The sequence below is a fragment of the Haliotis asinina genome, chromosome 2 (genome assembly GCF_037392515.1).
Source record: "Haliotis asinina isolate JCU_RB_2024 chromosome 2, JCU_Hal_asi_v2, whole genome shotgun sequence".
Classification (NCBI taxonomy): Eukaryota; Metazoa; Mollusca; class Gastropoda; order Lepetellida; family Haliotidae; genus Haliotis; species Haliotis asinina.
The window spans coordinates 93,918,973-93,944,420 of NC_090281.1; the positions used below are offsets into that span (position 1 = coordinate 93,918,973).

A 25,448-nucleotide genomic window follows, 5' to 3' on the forward strand; every position below is an offset into this window, starting at 1 on the left:
ATATTTCTCAGCTTTGAGAAAAAAAGGACATTGTCGTGCTCATAAAGTAAACTAGCTCTAGTAGATCAATAATCATCACCAGTGTTACATTATTCCATAACACAGGTCAACAATAATATGTTGTATTCACAATGAAAATAAGCAAAGATAGAAAGAATATGTATGTCCAACACCATCTGAACTGAACACACGACAACAGATGGTGTTCGCAGCTCACCTCCTCCAGGTTATCAGGTTCATATTTCCCGCACTGGTGAAATTGTATGTCGGACTGCATGTACACTTTCAGCTGACGTCATAATCAACGTCACGTGTCTTATCAGCTAGTCGTCATTTAATAACTTTTACGGAGTGAATGAGAAACACGTTCGTGCATTGTCATTTCATTTTATTTTATTCAAGTTTTGATTTTATTGATGTTTATTTCAACCTTTATTTTCTCTTAATAATCAGAGGGAAATATTGTATTCATAGTTGGTCGCTACGGACCCCGCGAGACCTTATTTATATGTGACCTCTAACATCCATTCCACTGGTCAGCTCACCTGATAAAATGAGGTCCTTTGTATTTCGATATCCACAACTTCAGAGTGCAAACACGGATGTAAGAACAATTCGTGACAACTATCCAAAGAAGTGTTTCCCCACCGTGTCATGTTTTGCAAATTTGATGCCAGGAATTAACATAACGGGTATCAAGGTACGGTGACAGAGGCTGGAGTACCCGGGTTGACAATTTGGACCCGTCCCAGCTATGATTTCTGCAACGATCAGTGGTAACTCTGAGTTCCACTTGGCGATTTACCAGCGCTTCAATCCTCTGCTGCCATTGGCAGTTACTTAGAGTTCCGCAACAGAGACAAAAATGCCTATAAATCTTCCTGGGCATTTTCTCTCAGTAGCACAGCCCCGTTTGCGCTACAATTTGCCTGTTTGCAACAACATTCTCTGCTGCCACATGACAATATGGTTCAACAGCCATGTCTTAAAGAAATAGTCTTTTAATTGCCAATAATGGCACCTTTGCGGCTGAGTGTTTACATTGGAGTTTGTGAAGACGTTTCACTTTACAATTTTGCATGCGTTTAGAGAATTAAATATTAATTGCTATATGTAACACAATGTTACACCAAATGCCAAACCAAATTCAGACTTCCCCTTCGTTTTTTCGTGGATCATACGGATGTAGGTGCATGAAATAGCTTCTATATATAGCGTCTTACTGTTGTGTAATATATAAAATTTACGATATCGTGGTTCCCAGAACCATAAAAAATCAATAGGAAAACATGTCTGTATTTCCCACTGGCCGACCTACTGTAAATTGACCGCCGATCCGATAATAACGACAAGTGTAAATTCACAAAAAGCAGTAGAATAGGCCTTCAGCAACCCATGCTTGCCATAAAAGGCGACTCAGCTTGTCGTAAGAGGCGACTAACGGGATCGGGTGGTCAGGCTCGCTGACTTGGTTGGCACATGTCATCGGTTCCCAATTGCACAGATCGATGCTCATGTTGCTGATCACTGGATTGTCTGGTCCAGACTCGTTTACTTACAGACCGCCGCCATATAGCTGGAATATTGTTGAGTGCGGCGTAAAACTAAACTCACTCACTCACTCACTCACAAAAAGCAGCGCAAGGTTTTAACGATCTTCTTTCTTACATTTTATTTACTTGTTTTTCATGCAATAAAGAACAAAAGCCTATTGATTGACCATGGTATCTTGCTTTAGTAATGTAACAACATAGGGCCATATTTTGTTTCATCTTCTTGTTTTAATGTAGATATGAACAAATTTGGAATTTCATATTTTAAGTTTATTTTTGGGAGTAAACCGACCAACAGATCGACCCAACTTGATACAGATCACGGTGGGTACGTGAAACACAGAAAGATAGCTGTCCGTAGATCTTTACCTTCATGTCTGACGTCACAATGCCGCGGTGAAGACAAGGGGCTACGTTGAATCACGTGCCGAACATTATGACGTCACAACAATTAGACCTGCTGAAGGTATACTTATTGTCAGACAAAGCACACCGAAGCGGGAAATTTGAACCAGATAACCTGGAGAAGGTGAGTTATGGGTACTGTGTTGTTTGAGTCTGTTGGTTTAACTGTTTCCCTGTACCTTGCCATTTTCTTGCTATGTTTCTTGATGAAATCAGAATATAATGATATTGATACTGCCAGCAAAGTTACTGGAGTGTCTTTTCGTGTATATTCCGTTTGTTTATGAGCGCCAGACTGTCAATTGGCAACTAGAATTAGAATTGAAATGTTTTATCTCACCATTTTGATCTACTTCCATCTGGACGTCGCTTTCGATTACCTTCACTTAAAACAAACAAAACACTCCTTCATAACATCTAGCATTCACATTATTAATTCATCAAATGTTTGGGAACAGTCATCATGCATGCGACAACCACTAATTTAGCCTCTGTACCTTTGTATTAATTATCATCTGCATTCATTTGTGCTTGTAATTATTGCGTATATATATATATTTGATTTTGTATATATTCATCATGAGGCCGTCTTTGATACAAAAAGATTTTCCTCCGGGATAATAAAGTTATATCTTACCTTATCGTATCTTATTTTTGACTCATTCAGATTTTACAGGGATTGTATCTGTGTAACAAAATACATTGCTATTACTAATTATTACAGATGAGTGGCTTGATAAAATTGAAAGAGGACCCGTCCATTTATTTTCATGGGGGCAATTAATTCTGTCCGGGGAACTAATAGCATTCAACATCTCCGCTTTTTATTTTTCACAGAACCTTTGGCCAAGATGATATTTATGACCTTTCTCGCCATGGCAGTTTATGAAATCAAGAAATTCAGGAAATCGTTTGGTAAGAACAATTCTTTAAGTCGTTGTATTCACGGATGTTTCGGGAGCGAATAAGTGAGTGGGTGAAGTGGGGTGAATGGTATGTTAGCTTGTATATGTAACACGTTTTATAGATAACTACTTCTTTTTTCCCGTGTTATTCATAAAACGTGTGATGTATTCATGTTCATCCAGCTTCTAAATGCCTTTCAAAAACTTTAGTATGCTAGTTGTATCAGAGCGAGTCGATTTGATGTGGGGGACATTCTAAAGTGATGAACGTCTTAGACGCTTCAATGATATTGACGAACGGTGGGTGAATTGGGTTCGAACCCAAGAACACATAGATTTCTGGCGACTACCACTGATAGAGTGAAACTCCAGCAAAATCTGAGAATAAAATAGCTTACTCAGAATAAGTTTGAATCTTGACATGTTTATGCCGTAAACGTTTCCTTTAATTGGGCTGATGTTAATAGAGTGTGTTTATTCAGAGCCCCCAAACGGCCCCGAGGATGATCCTTTCGTCAGATGGGTGGATGTGGACCCCGGACAAGCCCCAGATATGCCCTACCTCCTGGACGACCTGATTCCCCCTCCTCCCCACCCCAACAACTTCCACAACGACGGCGAGAACCACGGTCCGTCTGTCGCCTATTGCCCTCCCGTCTGGATGTACAGAACAGAGTATTACGCAAGCGAAGCAGACAAATATGAGAAGAACTTCGGGAAAAAGTTTCCAGCCGGCAAGGCTTATGTTTCAACCTAAACAATGGGTCATCCCCGACAAACCAGCGAAAGAGACATTATTTTGTGTGATGCGGTTTTGTCGGATTTAGATCTCAGTATAAACGTGAATACAAACACTGTACTGCATATGTATGTATGTATGTATGTGTGTGTGTGTGTGTGTGTGTGTGTGTGTGTGTGTGTGTGTGTGTGTGTGTGTGTGCTTGCGCGTGTGTGTGCTTGCGTGCGTGGATGCACGCGCGTAATATCCAGATGCAGTATATCAGTTCATGCGTGTGTGAGTGTATGTATGAGTGTACGCGCGTGAGCGTGACATAGATTCCTGTTTCACAAATATGTGACAAACTTTATTCTGTGATATGGAAAATGATACTTCCTCCCACTGACTCATATGTAGGGGTTACGTATATCTTGTTGTCAGTTTCTGTCATTTATGCCTCGATCTTAGGATACTATGTATATATATTTTTAATAAACGTATGTTACAAGTTACTGTAGTTTTGTGTGTCAATAACGATTACACGAGTTCTGTGGCAAAGATAAATTACGTGAATGTATACTAGGCATCTTAGAGCACGAATTATCCGCATTCAAGTATAGGGATGCATTAATTAGCGGCGACATGATCTGTTAATTGTATAACAATTTTTACAGTTTGCACACTTAAAATTTGTTACATTTTCTACATATGACATTCGTCACATTCATCACGTATAATATTTGTTACACTTGACCGTTTTATTAATGATATTTCGTATTCAAGGACAATTATGTAAATGCAAATTTTATGTAAATGTATATCCTGATTTGGCAAGCAACCAAAATGAACTAGAACGTAAACAGTAGTTGGTTTCAATAGTTGAACAGAAGGTCAAATGCATAATATCATTACCATTAATACATTAGTCGGAAAGGTCTTATTTAATCAGGCTGAAGTTATGAAACGTATTGGTCCAAGGGAGGAAACTCTGTCTGTTTACGACATACAACATTGCAATATCGTCCTATTTGTAGTCTTGATTTTACCCTGAATATCCTCACAATCGTTTTCGAAAGTGTTCCTGCATATGTATTGTGATACCTTAGAAGGAATTATCTTTTTCGTTCCGGGTATATATCAACAAGTCGTCATCTCATCTTGAAATAACAATGGCGGCCTACACAAGCTCCAGACGTGTATTGGCAGCAGGTAAAAAAAAACTTTCGGACTATCAGTGATGCATGTGATGCATGTGGCTTGAATATGTTAAATACTGACAGACAAAATATTTTCTATTTAAAACACGCCTTTTGTAATTAACTTTGTCATGAAAATGACGTGTTTGCTCTTATGAATTCTTCAAGCAACTGGCCGTGTTTTGCTGTGTGAATGGCGGTCAAAGTCCAATGACAGTGACAAGTAGACGTGACAGAATACAGCGTCTTGATTTCATGAGGGAAAGTTATTCTCGCCTCTTTCTATGTACTTTAAATCAATTCTGTATAGTTTGAAAATCCACATGCTCATTTGTGACGGAAAACTGCATTCATATCACATTTGAACTTTTAGTTTCATGAAACTATAAGTCAAGACACAAAAACGTGTAATGAACTTATAGGAGAAACTCAATACATCTAGTTTGAAAAACTTGGAGTAGTGCACTTTACCGGGCGCAATTTTTCCTATTTTCTTTCGGATGGATATACTCAAACCAAAGGTAAACCAACCCTAACCTTTACTCACTAACCCTAAGGATCTAGAAGGGGGTGCCCAAGGGCTAAGGATCTAGAAGGGTCGTTGCCCAAGGGCTAAGGATCTAGAAGTGGGGTGCCCAAGTGCTAAGGATACAGCAGCGCGTTCATTTGCAAGCGCTCAGTAGTCCCCAGGTAGCGCGCCCGGTAAACTGCACTCTAGCCGAAAAACCCTTGATAGCACCATTATCACTTTGTGGAAGGGGCCAGTGCTCTGTGCTGTTCTAAAGGTCCTTAGGTTTGTTAACCACTTGCTAGTCAAACAACCCATTCCAATTCCAGAGTTAGGGTTAGGGTTAGGCCCTTGTAAAGTGCTCTGGTCCTATTTTCCTTATAATATAGCAGGGATTTACCTTGAGTTTGAGGGTCCTTGGGATTGCATGCTTATGAAGTTCAGGTTTCCTGGACAACAAAATGAGGGTCCCAGACCCTTTAGTATTATTATTAATACTGTTATTGTATTGTGTTTTATGATCAACCCATTTTTTGTTACAGTAATGAAATTGCAGATGATACCGTAACCCAGGTCGCAGCAAAGTCAGTGATTACATATTACTGTACTGGGATTTTTACAGAAGTATCTGGACCCCTTTGGATGCGCTGATACATATTGTTGCGTCCACAGTCAATATTTATGCTTACAGGACACAGAAATTCGCGTCCTGTAAATCACTGATATATGTTTTGTACCTAACATGGATTAATTCTTTGACAACAGAGACACAAAATGGGCTTAACTTTAATAGCTGAAGATCTTCCTGTACTAATTTCTTGATCTTCTGAACAAAGCATATTGTGAATAGTGATGTTTCAAAATGTCTGTGCTGTCGTTTTGATAAACATGATTGTGATTAAGAAATGATATGAACTGATGATAGGTGTCATAACTTGAACGTTAGATAGTGATAGCTGAGTGAGTCAGAAAACAACAACACAACTTGCTTTCAGCCTCTCATCACTTGTATGAAACAAACCACCGTACTTGTTTGCATGTTTCAAACTTTACACAACAGTTCCTTTCATTTGAATGTTTTGAAAGTTTGCTTCAAACTGCTTCTGCATATAACATACACTTACACTTTCACAGTACAGATTCTAATACTCTTTTGGGTTGAGTCGCTTCCGAGATTCGAACCCACACCCTCAGAGTCAGGCATCTATCACTAGCACACAAAGTCAGCCACCTAACTAGCTGAGCCACCTCAGCATCCAGCATTCTGTATTGGTGCTAATGTGCATGCCATATTTTGTTGAATGCAGACAAACAGCACATTCTTGTTGTATTGTGTGACAGGTATTGTATGTCCTTTTCAGCTCGTTTCCTACGTCAGTGCTTGTACCAGAGTCATGCCTACTCCTCCCAGACCACACCTCGTATCACCACCCACTACACCATCCATCCTCGGGACAAGGATCCACGGTGGAAAGGTCAGCCATATTCTTGATGCCAGGTTCTCAATGTCATGATTGTAGGTAGCACTACCGCAACAGGTGTTATAGGATGTTATAGGATGTTATAGGATGACACCTATACGTGCCGTTCAGAGGCGGGTCATACCTAGCCTTGCCTCCCTACTATAGGAACAAACATGCCATAGGTGTTTATGTCAGCTTGTACATGAAGGATGCCAGATGTGTAGTTGTTCCTTGTACAAGGCTAAGGAAATATATGATATGTTTCTTGCACTTTGACACAGCACATAAAGTCCTGGGACCTAGATTTTCAAAGCTCTGTAAGTCCTAAGATAGTCATAAATTAATGCAAATGTATGGCATTTATGACTAGAGTTGTGACGATACGCTCATGCCACGATACGATACATATCACGATACTGGTAGTCCGATACATACAATACGATACGTATCACGATAATTTGTCCTTGTATATAGAAAAATAAAAGTACTGGAAATAATGTGCTGTTATGTTATCATTTCAGGGAAGGTATTCTTCTCCCAAGAAAAATAAAACACGTCATCATGAAAGACATTTTATGAAAAATGTTTGGCATGTGTCAGTAAATTAGTGTTTTCCCAAAAAATGGAACAGCAGGGATCAACATTGGCACAACTGGCTTTTTTTTCTCAGATAACAAAATAAATTTGTGAAAATTATCTCAGTCGGAGCATGTCCATGACAATATTTTCCACAAAAATCTAAATAGAGGGGGAGACAGTGTTTTCGTAGACTGCTAAGTATGCAAGTATCGTGTTGAATCGATACAGGACAACCGTATCGATGTATTGTATCGCTCGGTTCGTGAATCGCGATAACTTGCGTATCGATTAATCGTCACAACTCTATTTATGACTATCTTAGCGTTAAGAGAGCTTTGAAAGTCAATCCCTGCATGCCAGAGGAATACCATGTCTGGTTGAAATGACCAATTTATAATATAATGCCAGCTGATTTACATTGTTTTCATTAGCAATCACAAGTTGGAAAACATTTACTATGCCTCAACTTATTTGCATCTTTGCATATACAGTATGTCACATTAGCATGTTTATATTTTGCCAACTTTAGCATGTTTCTATCCTGGTCAATCAATAACAGCAATCACAATTTGGAAAACATCAACTGTACTTGTTTGCATGTTTGCATATACAGTATGTCACATTAGCATGTTTATATTTTGCCAACTTTAGCATGTTTCTATCCTGGTCAATCAATAACAGCAATCACAAGTTGGAAAACATCAACTGTACTTGTTTGCATGTTTGCATATACAGTATGTCACATTAGTATGTTTATATTTTGCCCACTTTAGCATTTTTAGTTTATTGTTTCTATCCTGGTCAATCAAATTCTAGTGGATTCTTAATCACAGCTGTCTGATATGAGCACTTGTCATGCCTCTTAACTACTGAAAGCTCGTTATACTTTCCATGCTGCTGATGACTTGCTAAAATGATGTCACATGGTCTCACAGAATCATTTGTCAGTATGACCTCCAGGCATGGATTGGTCTTCATGCTGTCAGCCACTTGCTTCCTTCACCAAGAATTGATTATTTATCACCTCCATTACTCTGCTGGAATATGTCTATCAGCAGCATAGAGCTATTTCACTATTTCTTATTTCACAAACACACTGACATTTCCCTCAATTTTCCTCTGAAGATGTGGACATGGAACGTTTCTCTGATGAAGCTGATGTTGTGATCGTGGGTGGAGGGCCATCAGGGTTGTCAGCTGCATGTCGCCTCAAACAGATGGCCAATGAGCAGGGGAAGGAACTCCGTGTGTGTTTGGTGGAGAAGGCAGCAGAAATTGGTTTGTCAGATAGTTTGTTTGTCTAAATTTATGTCACCCCCAGTCACAAATTATGAACAGTCCCTTTCAGCTAAGCCTTTTATACCATTAAAAGACAGATCAGATTCTAAGAAAATATTTTTGCTAAATATATCGTTGTCACAATCAGTACTGGAATTCATCCTAGTGTCAGGCATGTACAAAAAAAATCATTAAGTTATCAATAAACTTTCAGGTGGGCACATATTGTCTGGTGCCTGTGTGGAACCCCATGCCATCAGTGAACTGTTCCCAGATTACGTTGAGAGAGGGGTGAGTTAACATCTGCTTTCAGAGAATTTACCCCAATGCTATCAGATCTGTTCCCAAATCCTTGATCATGATCAGTCACTGCATGGTCTACTTTTCATTAACTTAACTTTCCTTTCCGTACAAAGCTGAATAATATGATTGATGCATGTGTCAGTTCATCCAGTCATTTCAAGACACAGTGTATAATATTATGTAGTGCATGTTTTCTTGTTATGGCACCACTCTTATGTCAATTTCAGGCTCCCTTCCACACACCTGTTAAAGAAGACTCATTTGCATTCCTCACAGAGAAGGGGCGCATCCCTATTCCAGTATTACCAGGTAGTGATATGTCCTCAACTATGCACTCTTTGTCTCATCAAACACGTTATGTTTGTTTGTTTTTCCTTATCCTGACTCATGCTTAATTGCTTACTCTACTCTTCCTGGCAAAGGTAATGGAACACCAGAAATCCCTTGAAGTTCCCTTCTAAGAGAAGCGGATATAAAATCACACTCACCAATGTATTACCTCCCTTTCCCTCTACATGGTCAACTGACCGCCATCATATTTCACTCTCTCCCTATGGCGATAAGTTTTTCATTCTTTTGGTTTTTCTAACTAAATTTGTGTTGTATGCGGTTTTTGATTTGTATATGTTTATTATTATTATATAAATTTTTAACTTACCATACCACAGGTCTTATGCATATTACCTCAAGCTTCGCTAGAAGAGATCAGACAGTCGTTGATTCGCCATTCCCTGGATGGCTACCTCATGTAATCTACGAATGTAGTCACGGAAGTGACGTGATCTCCTCACTCGCGTGAGAGCGCAGAATCCAAAATTCACTTTTACCTCAAGCGGTCGTCTGTTTCGGACGTGTTTGGTTCGCTTAGTTTACCTACTTTGTGGTTCAATAAATTTGTTTCCTCACGGGTAGGTATGGTTTGTATCCCTTAGGTGTGCGTGTTAAGGTAAGTAATCATTTAACTGCACTTACTTTACTTTCGTGCCACGTTGCGATGTAAGCAGGCAGCCATTTTGGTTGTTTGGCCTTCGCTGTCACGAGCTTATGGGCGTGCCTACTTTACAGTGGGGGTGCGTTGGTGCTGCATTTCTGGTATAGGGGTGTTTTTTCTACCTCCTAGCATTGGTTTCAACGCATTGTTATGTTTGTTTGTTGCACTTAACTGTGTATGTCTCCCCAGTTTTGCACTATCTGCTAGGGGCAGGAATCGGCGAATATCCTCACCCTTGGTGCCCGGTTTGTGTGTCTCTAGCCTGCTCTTTTGACGGACACTGCCAGTACTGCGAGGCGTTTTTGGTGGCGGATTTCAAGACTTTTATTGCGGCTAACAGGAAGTTATTTTTTTACAGCGGAAGAGAAGGTTGTCATCTCCAGCGTCGTCGTTGGGATCTCTGCCGGACGACCCTGACTTACAACCGCCTTCAGCGCCTGTGCCGACGCCTGGGATGGGGCGTTCGTCTGTGATGCCTGTACGTTTGTCCCCGGAACCACCTCACACGGATTCCATCGTGGATCTGTTTTCATCCAGATGCCTTGTCTCATCCGGAAGTCCAGAGGTTCCTGCGCTCTCTCCTGACGCCCGGTGCTGCTGCGATGCCAGCGTCTCGACATCTCGACACCAGCCCCTTTGCTTACGCCAGCCACAGCTGTTTAGGACCAGGCATCTTAGTTGATACACACAGCGTGGCTGGCTGAGTCAGGAAGGCAGAGAGAGACAAGGCAGTGCGGTTGGACTGTACATTCCTGAGCCCTGATCTAGGCCGCACATGCTATATAAAACCTGCACGTGTGTTGCGGGTATTCCCTTTAGGCACTAATATACAATGGAATTTGGTCAAGGTTGTCACATACATCACTGCTATCTACTATTGTTTAAGAAATGTATGGATGTATTGGATTTATTCAGGCAGAAAGCTGACATTCCGTACATTTTCAAAACATTATAATAAGAAGAATCTGTTCATTTTCGAATCGCTTTAAGAGGTCTTTGTAGAGATTTTCCTGCAATTCAGTATATATGCACATTGAGTGTGTCATCTAATTCTACCAATACAGTCATGCAGTCATATTCAAGCAGGGTATTTGGCCTCAAAATTATAAGGAATTTGGACTCACTGTTTTGAAACTGATAAATCCATCCACTGCAGTTAATAACACACTTTCGGCACAGTAATTCCAGTTTTTTAAAAGTGATTTTCACATATTCTTTCCATTTTGAGTACAAATTCCAACGAAAATAACACTTAAACTTGCTCCATATAGAATACACAAAATGCAGCTTCAAACCTTCTCGGAAGTGCTACTAGAATGTTCAACAACCAGCGTACTCTGTCTGCCACACTGTATGAATGAAACCTATGTTTGCGATAGATGCATGTGAAAACAAACCCTGCTTGAATAAACTGTGTTAATTTCATCTGAAAGATGGTAATTGAGGCTTTACGACAGCATAAACAGTTTCCTGTAGAAAACCCAGATAAGATAATTGTGACACTTCAACTAAACATACTTTTCAGTTTTACAGGATTCCAGACTGGGTTTGTTTATTGTGACCTCCCTTGTCAAGATTTCTACAGACAGTCATTAATCTTCATTTATGGTTTGCCACAAAGTAAAGTGTTAAGATAACACCAATTATGTTCATACAAACAATGTTAGAGTGGAGAAATAGTGTGAGTTAGGCTTCAGATGGAAAGGGTTACTAACATGGCCGCCATCTGTAAATGATGATGCCAGCCATAGCAACAGTTAGTACATGCATGCGCAAGCCATGACTGATTACTCTCCTCGCTCTCAGCAGAAGGCAGACTAAAGAGCCTGCCTGGGCCAGATATAAACAGCTGTGCAGCGCCTGTGCTTGCGCCAGTGCCTATGCCTATGCCTACGCCAGCGCCTATGTCTACGCCAGCGCCAGAGGCTGTGCTTGCGCTAGTGCCTATGCCAGCGCCTATGTCTACGCCAGCGCCAGCGCCAGCGCCTGTGCTTGCGCCAGTGCCTATGCCTATGCCTACGCCAGCGCCTATGTCTACGCCAGCACCAGAGGCTGTGCTTGCGCTAGTGCCTATGCCTACGCCAGCGCCTATGCCGACTCCGGACCCTATGCCAGCGCCAGCGCCTGCGCCTTACCGTATACCCAGGGTGTTGCATACGTTGTCCAGGGAAGAGGTTTTACAACGACAGTTGGATGAAGGGCGCGCTCGGCGCTTGGAGGCAGAGCGCTCTCGGCGCAGATCGCGCTCCAGGTTCCCTGGGAGTCGGCGATCCTGTACCCTCCACAGTAGTCTTTGTCGGCACTCTCGGTCCCCGCGACGCCCTTTGAATGAGGACTCTCGCTTTACTACCAGGTGAAGATGTTGCTTGCGCTCCCAGTCCATGTCACCTCGACGCTCCTCTAGAACTCGGCGTTTGCGGTCGCTGGAACCACCTTGGATCCCGTCCAAGGAATCTGCTGCTCATGCATCGACTTCGTCTCCTACACTGCGGCGTGATTCGAATTCCGTTTCCTGGGAGGACCTGGAAGAACAGGTTTTTGGCCCGGACTTCGACGAGGAGGCAGGAGGCGACGGCGATGGTGAGGGCACTTAACTACCCTTATCAGTCGTCTTCGAGTGGATTGCTGACAGGTTACCATACTGCCCTTCACCTTCGGCTGATTCCAGCAACCCTGCAGCACTTCATTTATCGCGGGAGATACTCATCCCGCCTGATCCTATGGTGGCGGACGCCGTGGCTGTATTAGATGCGGTCTTTGAAAAATTGTCATCTAATCCGAATTTCAAAGCGTGTAAATCCAAGAAGTCAGATTACAAGATACACAGCCTGGTTTTCGCGGACAGCGTGGCTGTCTTGGTTGAATCTATGTAGCGGTTATTACAGAGCTCTCTCTTACAGATTGCAGGATTCTAAGCGGGTGACCATTGAGACTGAACTCAAGCGGATGCTTAAGCCGTTGTCTGCGCTGGTGTCAGCTACCTCGGCAGCAGCGATGGACTTGTCTGAAGACAACGCCTCGAGGATTGATCACCGTACCAGATATTCCTATGCTGGTAGGCGTGAGACTGGGTGTACTTTGGAGGGACTGGCTGCATCCTCGAAGATCCTTACGTTACAATTTGTCTACATCTACTTCAAGCGGAGAAAGTTTTCTTTCACGTGCTCTACGCATTTTGTCACGAAGACTTTTCGAGACAACTACAAAGTGCTACGCCTAACTACACCTCTTATTACAAGAGAGGGCAGTATTTATCTTCGGGGAAAATTCCAACACATATACTTGGAAAGTAATTTGTCTACGTCGGTTTCAAGCGGTGGAAGGGTTTTCGCTTTACTCATTTAGACACGTGCTCGCCAAACAGCACGGTTACTGTTAAGCCTACAGGCTAGCAGGGTATCACCGTTTACAAGATTTCATGGTGATCAGTTACCTGCTACACCGGTGACGTCACGTCTACATTTTGATTGGTCCCCGAGAGACAACGCCCTGCGAAGGATCCAAGGGACGTTACATCTACGATCTGATTGGTCATCGAGGGACAACGCCCTGCGCAGAATGTGTTGTTATTATTCTAGTGTAAGGAAGTTGTCTGCAGTGACTTAGTCATTTCCGATGGAAAGATGTCGTTTACACTCTAGACTAGCAGTCTATAGCGGCACTGGATTTCTCTAGTCGGCATAGAGATCCTCTAACAGTAGTCTCAACGCTGCCTATCAGGAGGCGTGCAGCGATGTATGGCAGTTTCTGATCGGACAGCCAGCCAGCTATAAATAGACTTCCTTGAAATGTCAACACATTCACAATGAACAGTGTGGATATTCTGAAGTCGAAGAATGACGCATCTTTACGGCATACAAGATTATCTTGAGAGGGGTGGACTTCATTATCAGGCTGTTAAGTCAGCTTGGATGACTAACTAACTCCGCAGGATTTGATTCATCACATCGCCGTCCCAGGTTCGGGGGTTGAAGTTCAAGGCGATGTTAAAAGCAAGCTCTACTCTGTCCGTTATCACTATGTCAGTGATAATGTCTACTCGATTTGCTCATGTCACCTTAGGATATGATCAGACGTAGACATCTACTATTACGTCTATGACAGCGTTTTCTTGATCATGATTTCAAGACAGGTTTACGACATTGGACGTCTTGACACCACACCTGTGGTAGGCTCGCTGGTCAATGTTTGCGTAGGAAGTTACATATTAGAGCCGTCATTCAACAACCATCTTTAGGTAGACACTTCTCTCCAAGGATTGAGTGCCTATCTAGTCAAGGAGGTTGCAGCAGGATTCTGGAAGAGTGGAGCTCAATCTCTTCACATCACCCAGTTGAAGATGAAAGCGGTGATGCATGTCTATCATTGGTTGACAGCACCGAGAGACAAGCTACTGATGATCCATACGGTTAACTCACTAGTAGCTTTCTAGGTAAACGAGGGTCAAGGAGGCCTTGACCTCTGCTACACCTGTCGTTTCTACCCTTCGACGTGGTCGAGTCTGATCCTCCAAAATAAAGTATCTCACATACCAGGAGCCTGCATCTTCACGGCAGACGCCTTATCTCACCCCCTACGTCTATCACCAACGGAGAATATGTTGTGTCGAGAGACGTTTCAAATAGTCGGCTTCCAGAGTGGGACCAATTGTTGTACCATCCTCACATTCGGACACTGCACCTGGTTCCGTCACGGTTTCATCTTTGCGCCTGGACCATCTGTGAAAGTCTTGAGGGCCAAGGGGTACTCATCTTAAGTGGCGAAGTTAATCGCCCGGGAGCACAGGGTTTCCACTCAGTCACTTTATGGACCTGGAGGCGTGAGCGATCGACGCAATGTCCCTGTCGTGGGAAGGTCTGGACGCTTACACGTTCCCACCACCAGCCCTTTCTCTCAGAAGTGGTCGCTAAGGTCAAGCAGACTCAGAACCTGTGACTGCTTTTGGTCGCACCTTGGTGGCCAGCCAGGCCATGGTTCCCCGACCTTTGACGGCTTGCAAGCGGAGAAATATACAAACTTCCAGAGTGGTTGCATCTACTTCGGCATCCACACAGTTGACAACTGCATCCGGATCCGCTGCGATAACATCTTCATGCATGGGTCATTTGCAGAGGGCGTCAAAGGCTAAGGGCTACTCCATGCGCGTGGCGAGCGTTATAGCTGGCGCGCATAGAGTTTCTACCCGATCCCTATATGACGACAAATGGCGCTCGTTCGAGAATTTTTGTACACAAAGATCTCAAGATCCTATGGCAGCATCCCCTCAGTTTGTGTCAAAGTTCTCTTTCTACGGAACTTTAGACATCTCAGAGGCAGTACCTTAGGCACCCATCTGTCAGCATTGAATTCTGTCCTTGCGATCAAGTCAGATAAACAGATCTCCAAGGTACCGGAACTTATTGCGCTTCTCAAAGCTTTCAAGCTGGAAGACCAGAAGGCCAAGTTTCATCCTCCAGCCTGGGATCTTAATGTCATTCTACAACATCTTAGAGGACCGCCGTATGAGCCGTTAGAGGAAGCCTCTTTTGAACACCTATCCAAGAAGACGGCTTTCCTACTAGCATTGGCGACAGCGGCTAGAGTCAGTGAGATCCATGCTCTTGACGTCACACAGATCCACTTTGAACAATCAAGGCACGGACGAGTCCATTTTGGTCTGCTCTGGGACTTTGTGGCTAAGAACCCGCTTCCCGGGCAGCCCAACAGGTTATTTTCCATCTCTCCTTTGTCTACGATCCTTGGTCATCATGACTTGGAGGAGGAACTGCTATGTCCGGTCAGAGCTCTGAGATGTTACATGAAAAGGTCAGCCTCTAGGAGACGGTCCCGCAAAAGACTATTCATCCCATTTGCGTCGACCTGCAAAGGAGAGGTAAACAGGAACACGATTGCCCTTTGGCTCAGATCGACAATCCTGGCTGCCTACGACGACAAGCTCCTGCCTCATCCGGTAGCAAATAACCCGCACGAGATCAGGGCTTTGGCGTCTACAATGGCCCTCCATCGAAATTGCACGGTAGCACAGATCATGGAGGGCTGTTTCTGGAAATCATCAACTGTCTTTGCTTCCCACTGCTTGAGGGACCTGGCAGTTGAAGATGTGGAGGGGTTACAGTCATTTGGTCCACTGGTAGTTGCTCAACAACTTACCCGACTGTCCGCCCATTAGGTAATAACGCTGTTACTTACCGTTGGTCTTAAGATTAACCTCACCCTCAGGGTGCGTCGGTTTTTCTTTGGAGTTCTATTGGGTTACTCTTTGTCCTGCTCCAGGTGTTATCCTGAGACCGTTAGCATTGGTTTCCCAAGTTCTCCTGATGCATGTGCACTGTTTGCTGAGGGATTGTCCTCCGGAGTCCACACCACCATCCATCTGTCGAAGCCATATGCATAAGACCTATGGTAAGGTAAGTTAAAAATGTGTTAAAATCTAAATATTTTAGATATTTAAAAACTTACCTTACCATAGGGCGGTGACTCCCTCCCAACGCTGGATGCTCCTCCCCACTTTGGACTCTTCGGACCTTCCGGTTGGCGGTAAAAGTGAATTTTGGATTCTGTGCTCTCACGCTCTTACGTAGCCATCCAGGGAATGGCGAATCAACGACTGTCTGATCTCTTCTAGCGAAGCTTGAGGTAATATGCATAAGACCTATGGTAAGGTAAGTATTTAAATATCTAAAATATTTAGATTTTAATAAATTTGTGCCTTTTTCTAACACATAATTCATCAACACTTACTCTCGATGTCACACATTCCAGTCAGCGATACCTTCGGCTGAAGATAAGTTCGACTGAATGTGATCCCCCCAGAATCTACAATGAATATTAGAAGAGCAGGACCATATTATTGCCGTTATAAGTTCCCGTTTGGTGGGGAAAATTATTGGACGTAATTTTGACAGCCAGCAGAATCCAGCATGGCCAGACACACCGCCGTTTCTGTTGTATTCTGTAAGCTATTAGCATGAGTCAGGATAAGGAAAAATATGTAATTTTCTGAATAAAATTGATATTTTATTCTTATTTGACTCATGACAAAAGCACAGGCAAGCTGAATTCCTATATTTGCATGTCAGGCGATATACAAGGAGAGAGTTAAAGAGCATGGCCGTCACGTGGCCTAGGGTGTGGGAAAAGGGAAGCTACACATGGGTGAGTGTATTTTACGTCCGCTTCTTTCTAGAAGGGAACTTCAAGTGATTTCACATGTTCCACTACCTACGCCAGGAAAGAGGAGAGAAGCAATTAGCATGAGTCAGGATAAGTCTAAAATATCAATTTTATTCAGAAAATTACATGTTTCTTAGTGTTGCTTATAGTGATGATGTGTAGGTGATATTACAGTGTTTTGTTTCCAGGAATGCCCATCTATAACCATGGTAACTACATTGTCCGCCTCGGTAATGTGGTCAGGTGGCTTGGAGAACAAGCAGAGGAACTAGGGGTGGAGATCTACCCAGGATATGCTGCCAGTGAGGTCAGGATAACACCTGTTGCAAACATGATGTAGCAGTTACCTCCCTTGAATTGAAATCTTAACGTGATAGAGTCGGTGTGGTTGTTGTCATATGCAGTCTTACTTTCTGGTATGATCTGATACTTCTGATGTGGTAGATTGAATGTTAGTAATTTTACCAATGCTCATGTCATGTGTTTTCATGCAGGTGCTGTTTCATGAAGATGGAAGTGTAAAGGGCATTGCAACAAATGATGTGGGCATCTACAAGGACGGATCTCCAAAAGTAAGATGGAACAGGCATGATTTTCTAATCTTAATGATACGATAATAATATAATAATAAAAAAATTTAATATTCGGCAGTTCTATTTTTTCATTTATTGTGACTTAAAAGTTGTCAATGTGTGTTGCCTAATGACTTAAAGATTATAAACTGCTACTGTGACTTTCGGTAAACTGACATACTCAATATCTGAAGTATCATATGGCTGTAATGTGTCCATGGAATTTCCATGTCCGTGAAATTCTTATGAAACTCAACTCGTACAAACATGGAAGCAAACACGTGAGTCATTGTTAGTGTTCTCTATGACTCTATGACATCAGTACAACCTGTGCTGTCTTGTGTCTAGGAAACTTTTGAACGAGGTATGGAGCTGCATGCAAAGGTGACAATGTTTGGAGAAGGTTGTCATGGCCATCTTGCAAAGCAGTTGTACAAGCATTTTGATCTTCGGAAAGACTGTCAGCCTCAGACATATGGTATCGGTTTAAAGGAATTGTGGGAAATAGATCCGGAGAAGCATCGTCCTGGTCGAGTGGAGCATACTGTAGGATGGCCTTTTGTAAGTGAAGTGGGGCAAAATGGTGTGTCAATGGCTTAACGTTTCAGTGTCTTTGGCCTTTATTTCACTAAAATCATAATTATCTGTTGAGGTTCATTTTGTAATTTCTTTAGTTTGCTACAGTGAACAAACTATTAAAAGATTAAAAGAAATATCCAGGTTAAATTTACAGATGGCATTATTGTGCTTAAACTAGGACGAAACGTGCTAAACTGGTACAGTATTGTTTGCCTGTGTCTGTATTTCTTTTTTGTTTTCTACATTTATTCATGAAGCTACTGTGCCTCTGTTCAGGACAGACACACGTACGGAGGGACATTCTTGTATCATCTGGGAGAGGGAGCACCGCTGGTTGTCGTGGGCATGGTGGTGAGTTTCTGCTGCTCTTCTGGTTCTAACAAGCATAATGTAACTTGAAAGATGGTTGATAATTCAGAGACTTATGGACTAGTCACTTTGTAGTAATGTTATTAGACCAGTGGATGATGTTAATGTAGTGGCCACAAAATTTCCGGGTCCCTTGCTGGGATTCGAACGACGGACCTTCTGATCCGAAGTCGGATGCCTGGTCCACATGACCAAAGAGGTTAACCCCGTCAGCAAGCTGGCAAGGTAAGGATGTCATCTGTGGGATGACTCCACTCCCTACTACATTAATTTCCATCTTTTTAGGTTGGCTTGGACTATGAAAACCCCTACCTGAGCCCATTCAGGGAGTTCCAGAGGTTCAAGCACCACCCCAGTGTGGAGCCTCTGTTCCGGGGAGGCAAGAGGATCTGCTATGGAGCAAGAGCTCTCAATGAAGGAGGACTGCAGGTCAGTTGGAACATATACAGTATCACTCACAGACCTTGTTGTTTTGTGCATTCTTGAATATCCAGTAATGTTTCCTTTCTATTTTGATAAATATACTCATGTCATCGATCGCTGTGTGGTAAATACAAATCCATTCCAGACATGTCCCAGACATTTTTGTGCTAAGACATTTTGTGCTAGACACTTTGGAGTGGTAACTTACACCCATTTCAAGTAATGCGATACATTCCTGCACTGCGATCTGACAAACCTTCCCTCAGGTCACCACTTGAACCATGAGGATACTTTGACCACTCAATCTAAGTGAAGTATGTAATATTTCCTTGTATCTTTTCGGATGAAGAGTTGAGGGCACTCAAACAGAGAGGATATAAAGAAAGACCACATGTCTTTTGAAATTTCTGCCTGGTACTACCTTTGGAGTGTTTTGTCAGACAGCCATGCAAAGAGGTATCATATCAGTGTAAAAGATCTGACTTAAAGAGGATTGAAAGTTGACATGCTTTCTGTAAGGGATCAATGCTAAAGATACAGCCTGTGATGCATCAATTGTTGTTATAGAGTGTTCCTAAGCTGACTTTCCCGGGGGGCTGCTTGATGGGCTGCAGCCCTGGCTTCATGAACGTGCCAAAGATCAAGGGCACTCACAATGCCATGAAGAGTGGTATGGTGGCTGCTGAATCTGTGTTCGACACAATATTTGACGAGAATCTCAACTCTCCCACTGTAGGTAGGTATCTCTGGAGACAGCTGAGTAAGACAGTATGGGCAGAATGCTGAAGGCAAGTCAGTGTCTGACACTGTTTGATGTGAATATCAACTGTTAATCACACCCCTATTGTCAGAGGCTGAATGCTAAGTTTTTAGAAGATGATGACTTTATCTGACTGGTTTTACATAAGTTCCGATGCGATAGCATGATAACTAAGTTAAAGAATTCTGTCAACACAATTTGAGGAAAAACAGTACACCTTTCTTGAAAGGATGTGATATTAGTGCTTCCAGTTCATCTGCATGGGAAATTTGATGCCCTCTATTAACTCTCCTATGACTTACTATTGCACTTTTATCCACATTTGCTGAAGTTTTTCTGTGTATCCACCATTTACTCTTCTCCAACATCTGACATGCTGTTTTTGTTGACAGGTTTAGATCCAAAGTGTTACGAGGAACGGATCCGGGACAGTTGGGTCTGGAAGGAGCTGCGCTCTGTCCGTAACGTTCGTCCGTCCTTCAACTCATTTTTCGGACTTTATGGAGGAATCCTGTACACTGGACTCTTCCACTGGATACTGAGGGGCAAGGAGCCTTGGACACTGTCACACAAAGGTAGGGTCACATGCAGAGATATTATCTTAAGATACATCTCTGTGTCTATGCAAGTTCCTGACATCAAAAGCAGTTTGTTGGATTTGGGGGCCATGTGACTGTAGGTTGAAGGGTGTGCAGAAATGTTCAGTTTGACAGTGACATATGTTACAAACTATTTGTATTTTTTTAATATTATGACAAGACCTTTTTTGTGTTCAAATGTGTTTTGGGGACGGTGTCCGATTTTGACCACCAATGGGTTTGGTCAGAATCTGTTTAACTTCAGCCGATGTGTCAAGAAGATGACATGATGTCTGTACAAACACTATGAGATCATAATATCTGTTTACCCCATCTGACTGACTTATATGGGATTTTACAACATGGAGCTGGCCTGTCAGATAGTTGAGTTTTGTTGTGATTATTCATATGAGTTTTTATTGGTAATGACTGATAACAAATCTCATCACAGGAGGGGACCATGATCAGCTGAAACCCGCAGCTGAATCAACACCCATAGACTACCCTAGACCTGATGGAGAAGTTAGCTTTGACCTTTTGACCTCAGTGGCCTTGACCGGCACCAATCATGACCATGACCAGCCAGCCCATCTCACACTCAAGGATGATTCAGTCCCAGTCAACCGAAATCTGGCCCTGTTTGATGGCCCAGAACAACGATTCTGTCCAGCAGGTAACAATATATCATTACTGAGATCTAGTTGTACCTTGTCATATCTGTATTTGTACCTGAAATGTATATTCATTGGGAACACTAACTGTGTTATCTAACAAAAGCCATGATGTTGTGATTGGGCTGAAGAACTGACTTCATATTTACATTCTTTATGGACAGAGAAAACTGTTTTCAAATTTTTAGCTCTAAACACAAGGACACTTCCTTGTCAAGTCCAACAATGCCAAGTGTTATCACTGCACAGACAACTTACACTACAGAAGATAGCTGTACAAAGTCAGTGATAGCCTGTTCTTTATCAGCCAGTCAGGAAATAGTTGTTTCCAAAAGCTTAGGTCAGGATAGGAAAGGATATGTGTCTTCCTGAAACAAACAGATAAGCATGAAAACATTCCTGCAGTGACTGAGGTTTGACATTATCCTATGACTCAAATGAATGTCTGGCTTCAGTGCAGGCATGTTTGCTGTTTTGCATGAGTTATGGACATGGTAGAAGAACAAAGACGTTCAACCTATGTCACTTTCACTTAGCTCATCATGCACCAAACCCTCAACCAGAAGACATTGACATTGGATATAACATTCAGCATACATTGACAAATAGGTTCAACCATTCCAAGAATCTTCAGCAAAAAGATTTATGTCACTGTTATGGGCCTTGTTTGACACTGTTTACATAGTGCACATGTCATACACTGGAAATACCTGTGGATCATCATTAGAAGAGCAGTCTACTGTCCAGTTTTTGAAAACTGATACAGAGAAGACATGGTTTACAGAGTTATGTCCCCTGTATCTATCCTCTGTGGAAGCACCACTACAACAATAATATAGTCATGGTCGCAGCAGATAATGTATTCAACATATTGAAAATATGAAATAATTACTCTACTGATTTAGGTTTAGAATCCCATAACAAAAATGAAGTTATATGAGTTTGAGTGATGTGAAGATGGACCCAATGTTAGTATCAGATGGTAGATAGATAGTTGTGTGCCAGAAAATATGCTCTGGTACTTTTCTAGTACCCCATGGGGCAGTGGTGTAGCCTAGTGGTTAAAACATTGGCCTGTCATGCTTGAGACCTGGGTTTGATTCCCTACATGGATACAGTGTGTGAAGCCCATTCCTGGTGTCCTCTGCAGGAATACTGGTACAAAAGCGTAAAACCATACTCATTCACTCAATCAGATACCCTACACAAGATTGGACTTTTCATCATTTGAGTTTATGTATTGTTGTCATTAATTAATGTTTGCCGTCTCTTGTCTCCAGGTGTGTATGAGTATGTGGAGACAGAAGATGGCTCTGGCAGGAGGCTGCAGATCAATGCTCAGAACTGCATCCACTGCAAGACTTGTGACATCAAGGACCCCTCTCAGAATATCAACTGGGTGTGTCCTCAGGGAGGGGAGGGGCCTGCCTACAATGGCATGTAGACTCTGGACCTCATCCCTATGTGACACACCTCGCACAGCTTCATGTTCGGGATCTTGACAGTAACAGCCAGACTCTGTTACCGCTAGGCTTGTCATAATTCTCCAATATTGTCACAGCGAAAGATTCAATATGTGATGTACCTACACATGCCGCCATTCAGATTCTGCATCAATTTAAGAAAAAATAATATTTTTCAAGTTTTCCAGTATTTACTAGGCAAGACCATTTCATATGGTATGCTCTATTTGGGTGAGACCAGTCAAACATGTTATCTGTGTAGCAAACCAGTTGCTTGACAGAAACACTCTGCTTTCCATCAGGCTGCATGGAACGTAAAAGGTTTCATGCTGAAACAGTGCAGATCATGAGGTAGGCATGTCATGTCACTCCTAGATGAAGCTGGTAAATGATCTCAGGGAATCGCTGAATCTTATACTGGTGTTTTCAAACACGTTACCTTTTACCACATGGGTACTGATATTTCAGTATTACTCTTACAAAAAACAGCTAAATGAAGTCCTTCATATGAGTTAGGTTTAAGACAACACAATCTATGAAGTAGGACTAGAGCTGTTGATGAAGGTAACGGGGAACCTGTTCCACAAAGTACTTGTCTTGCGTTTGGTATGACTGAGTTCAACTGTGAGTTTGAAAATCTTATCATTACATTCACTTTGTCTAACTGGGATGACCCTTCACTACCACATCATCACTGCATTTGTTCTTGCAGTTCTGTGATATCCAGTACTATGAGTTATTCATTCATTTCTTGATTTATTGAATGTTAGTACTGTTGATTTAACTTTGCCAAAACTTGATAATTGGGGAATGTTCAGAGATCCTGAAATCTCATATCTGCAGTTCAAGATTGCAGTGTTATGGCCATGGCACAAACCCTTTACTTGTAAATATCAAACTCTGCACATGAATGGATATGTGAGGTTAAGCAATTCATCTCTCCGCATTTCCATATGGCTGAGAATAAGGCCAGCTATTATGTGACTGTGTCTTAGAGACTCTGAAGCAGGATTAGCTGTACTTACCAATATAGAAGTTTCATCATGGTTTGAAGTAGACTGAATGTGTGAATTGAAACCTTTTTGGATGGTGAGCCAGAGTTTGTGATTTAATTTAAATGCAGACATTGACCAGATGTTGTTGATGATAACTGATATAATCAACTGAAAATGTCCATTGTTTTGTTTGCATTTACTATGTACATCATTATGTAATATATTTATTTGTAAAGAAAGTTGTGTTGAGTCATTTATGAATATATTTCGAGTTACGTTTTTGAGAGGGGTGAGGTTTGAAACCATCACTGTTATTATGGCATCTGTAGAATCTTTTAGTCATTGGTCTGAGGAGTCTTGTTTTAGTTGTTGGGTTTTGCTTGTTTACTGAAAAACACAGACACAATGGCAGTACTGTAGCAGCTTAGGTATATTTTGTAAGCAGCGGACTGTAACCTGTCCTCTGAAATCCCATTCCCAATAGACTTAGTAGTGCTTTGTTTTCTGATGTAATCTCTGACTATGGTAAATAAACATGTAAAACACAACCATGGTATAATGACACTGATAGTACAAGTATGAATGTAATAGCTAGTGTACAGTGGTAGTATTGATGTGAACGGGAGTGTTCACCTGTCAAGCACACTACATGGTAAGCATTGTTACCTTTATCGGACCACTGCAAGCATCATCCTAATGTGTCTTTGCTGATAACAGAAAATGTGTCAACATTCAGAAGTGCAAACATCTTGGTTCTCACTCTTCCTCTTGCTCATCCACAGTTTTCCCCTGTGCTTTGCAGATGTTTGTGTGACTGCTGTGATATATTTATGCTACGAATAGTTGATAAAAGTGGTCTAATTTGCAGGCACTTACAGAGTAGAGACCTTTAATCAAAAGTAATGATAGTTTGTTTTATTTTCTATCCACTCTTGGAAACAACCCTACCTATAAATAAATAATGACCATTCATGTGTGGATGGCAGTCATTTAAACTGCAGCAGTTTGCTGTATGGAGAGCTAGCACGTCCATAGCCATGGTTTCATATTTACCAGTACCTAACGCATGTAGCATCATCTCTTCTGGCATACACACCTAACTGAATGTGGTGCTCAGGGTGGCTGACACAACTCGCTCACTCACACAACCATGAGGCACCTTCCCGCAACAAACAAGTGATTGTTTGGGCTTTAAACTCTATTTTTTCAGCATTCCGTGTATATAACTCAGGATGAAGTCCTGTAGTCAGGTTGAAGGCAGCTAATGTTATTCATACACTATCAAAAAAAATAAGGGAACTCAGGAAGTGAATGCTGTGGTCGATGGGGAAAGATATCATTTGGAAAATCAAAAAGTGTAATTTCATGCCAGGTGGACAACAGTTGGGGTTGCAATGAGGCATGGATGACACCATGACAGGATCGTCTCATTACATTCATGACCCTACGCAATGACATTAGTAGAGAATTCCATACACTCACTGGGCGACGTATTTCACACTCAACCGTTTAAAACCAACCCTGTCCGAAAGCAAGACGGCCTTTCAAGGGAGTGAACCTTACAGCTCACCATAGGTGCCAAACATTGGAATGGGCTTGGCAGCATCAGGGACCGGCTTTGCGCCATTGGTGTTACCCAGTGTCCTCAGATGGGTCATGGTTTTGCCTTAGTTCATATGAATAAACTCGTATTCCAGCCAACACCTTGGTATAGTGCAAAGTCGTCTAGTTATATGCTGGACTAGGTTTTGCCTCAGATTCACAGATGGCAGAAAATGATGTCGGTGCCGTAGCGTTGAGTGTTATGCCAGAGCAGCAATTATTGACTTTGTTGGATATGGGGGTGGTAGTGTCATGGTGTGGGGTGGGTTTACACATGACAGGAGATCAGGGACCCAGCACCTGTCAACCTGGCCCAGCTTGGTGCAGTTCTTGAGGAACAATGGTGGGCAATACCACGGACAGC

The 25,448-nt window shown here is 42.2% G+C and overlaps 2 protein-coding genes across 2 annotated transcripts; both read left to right on the plus strand.

Annotated features, from left to right (window-relative positions):
• Positions 1–2,809: 2,809 nt before the first annotated feature.
• LOC137273036 (uncharacterized) lies at positions 2,810–3,620 on the plus strand. The gene is made up of 2 exons (XM_067805477.1): positions 2,810–2,873; positions 3,346–3,620. The coding sequence occupies exons 1-2, from the start codon at positions 2,810–2,812 to the stop codon at positions 3,618–3,620; spliced, it is 339 nt and encodes a 112-aa protein (XP_067661578.1).
• A 1,114-nt stretch (positions 3,621–4,734) lies between these two features.
• Positions 4,735–23,721, plus strand: LOC137274622 (electron transfer flavoprotein-ubiquinone oxidoreductase, mitochondrial-like). The gene is made up of 14 exons (XM_067807918.1): positions 4,735–4,790; positions 6,647–6,760; positions 8,453–8,605; positions 8,820–8,896; positions 9,136–9,217; positions 17,261–17,379; positions 17,567–17,644; positions 17,993–18,205; positions 18,500–18,574; positions 18,878–19,021; positions 19,583–19,751; positions 20,168–20,350; positions 20,805–21,026; positions 22,305–23,721. The coding sequence occupies exons 1-14, from the start codon at positions 4,751–4,753 to the stop codon at positions 22,466–22,468; spliced, it is 1,833 nt and encodes a 610-aa protein (XP_067664019.1). The 5' UTR covers positions 4,735–4,750; the 3' UTR covers positions 22,469–23,721.
• Positions 23,722–25,448: the final 1,727 nt, after the last annotated feature.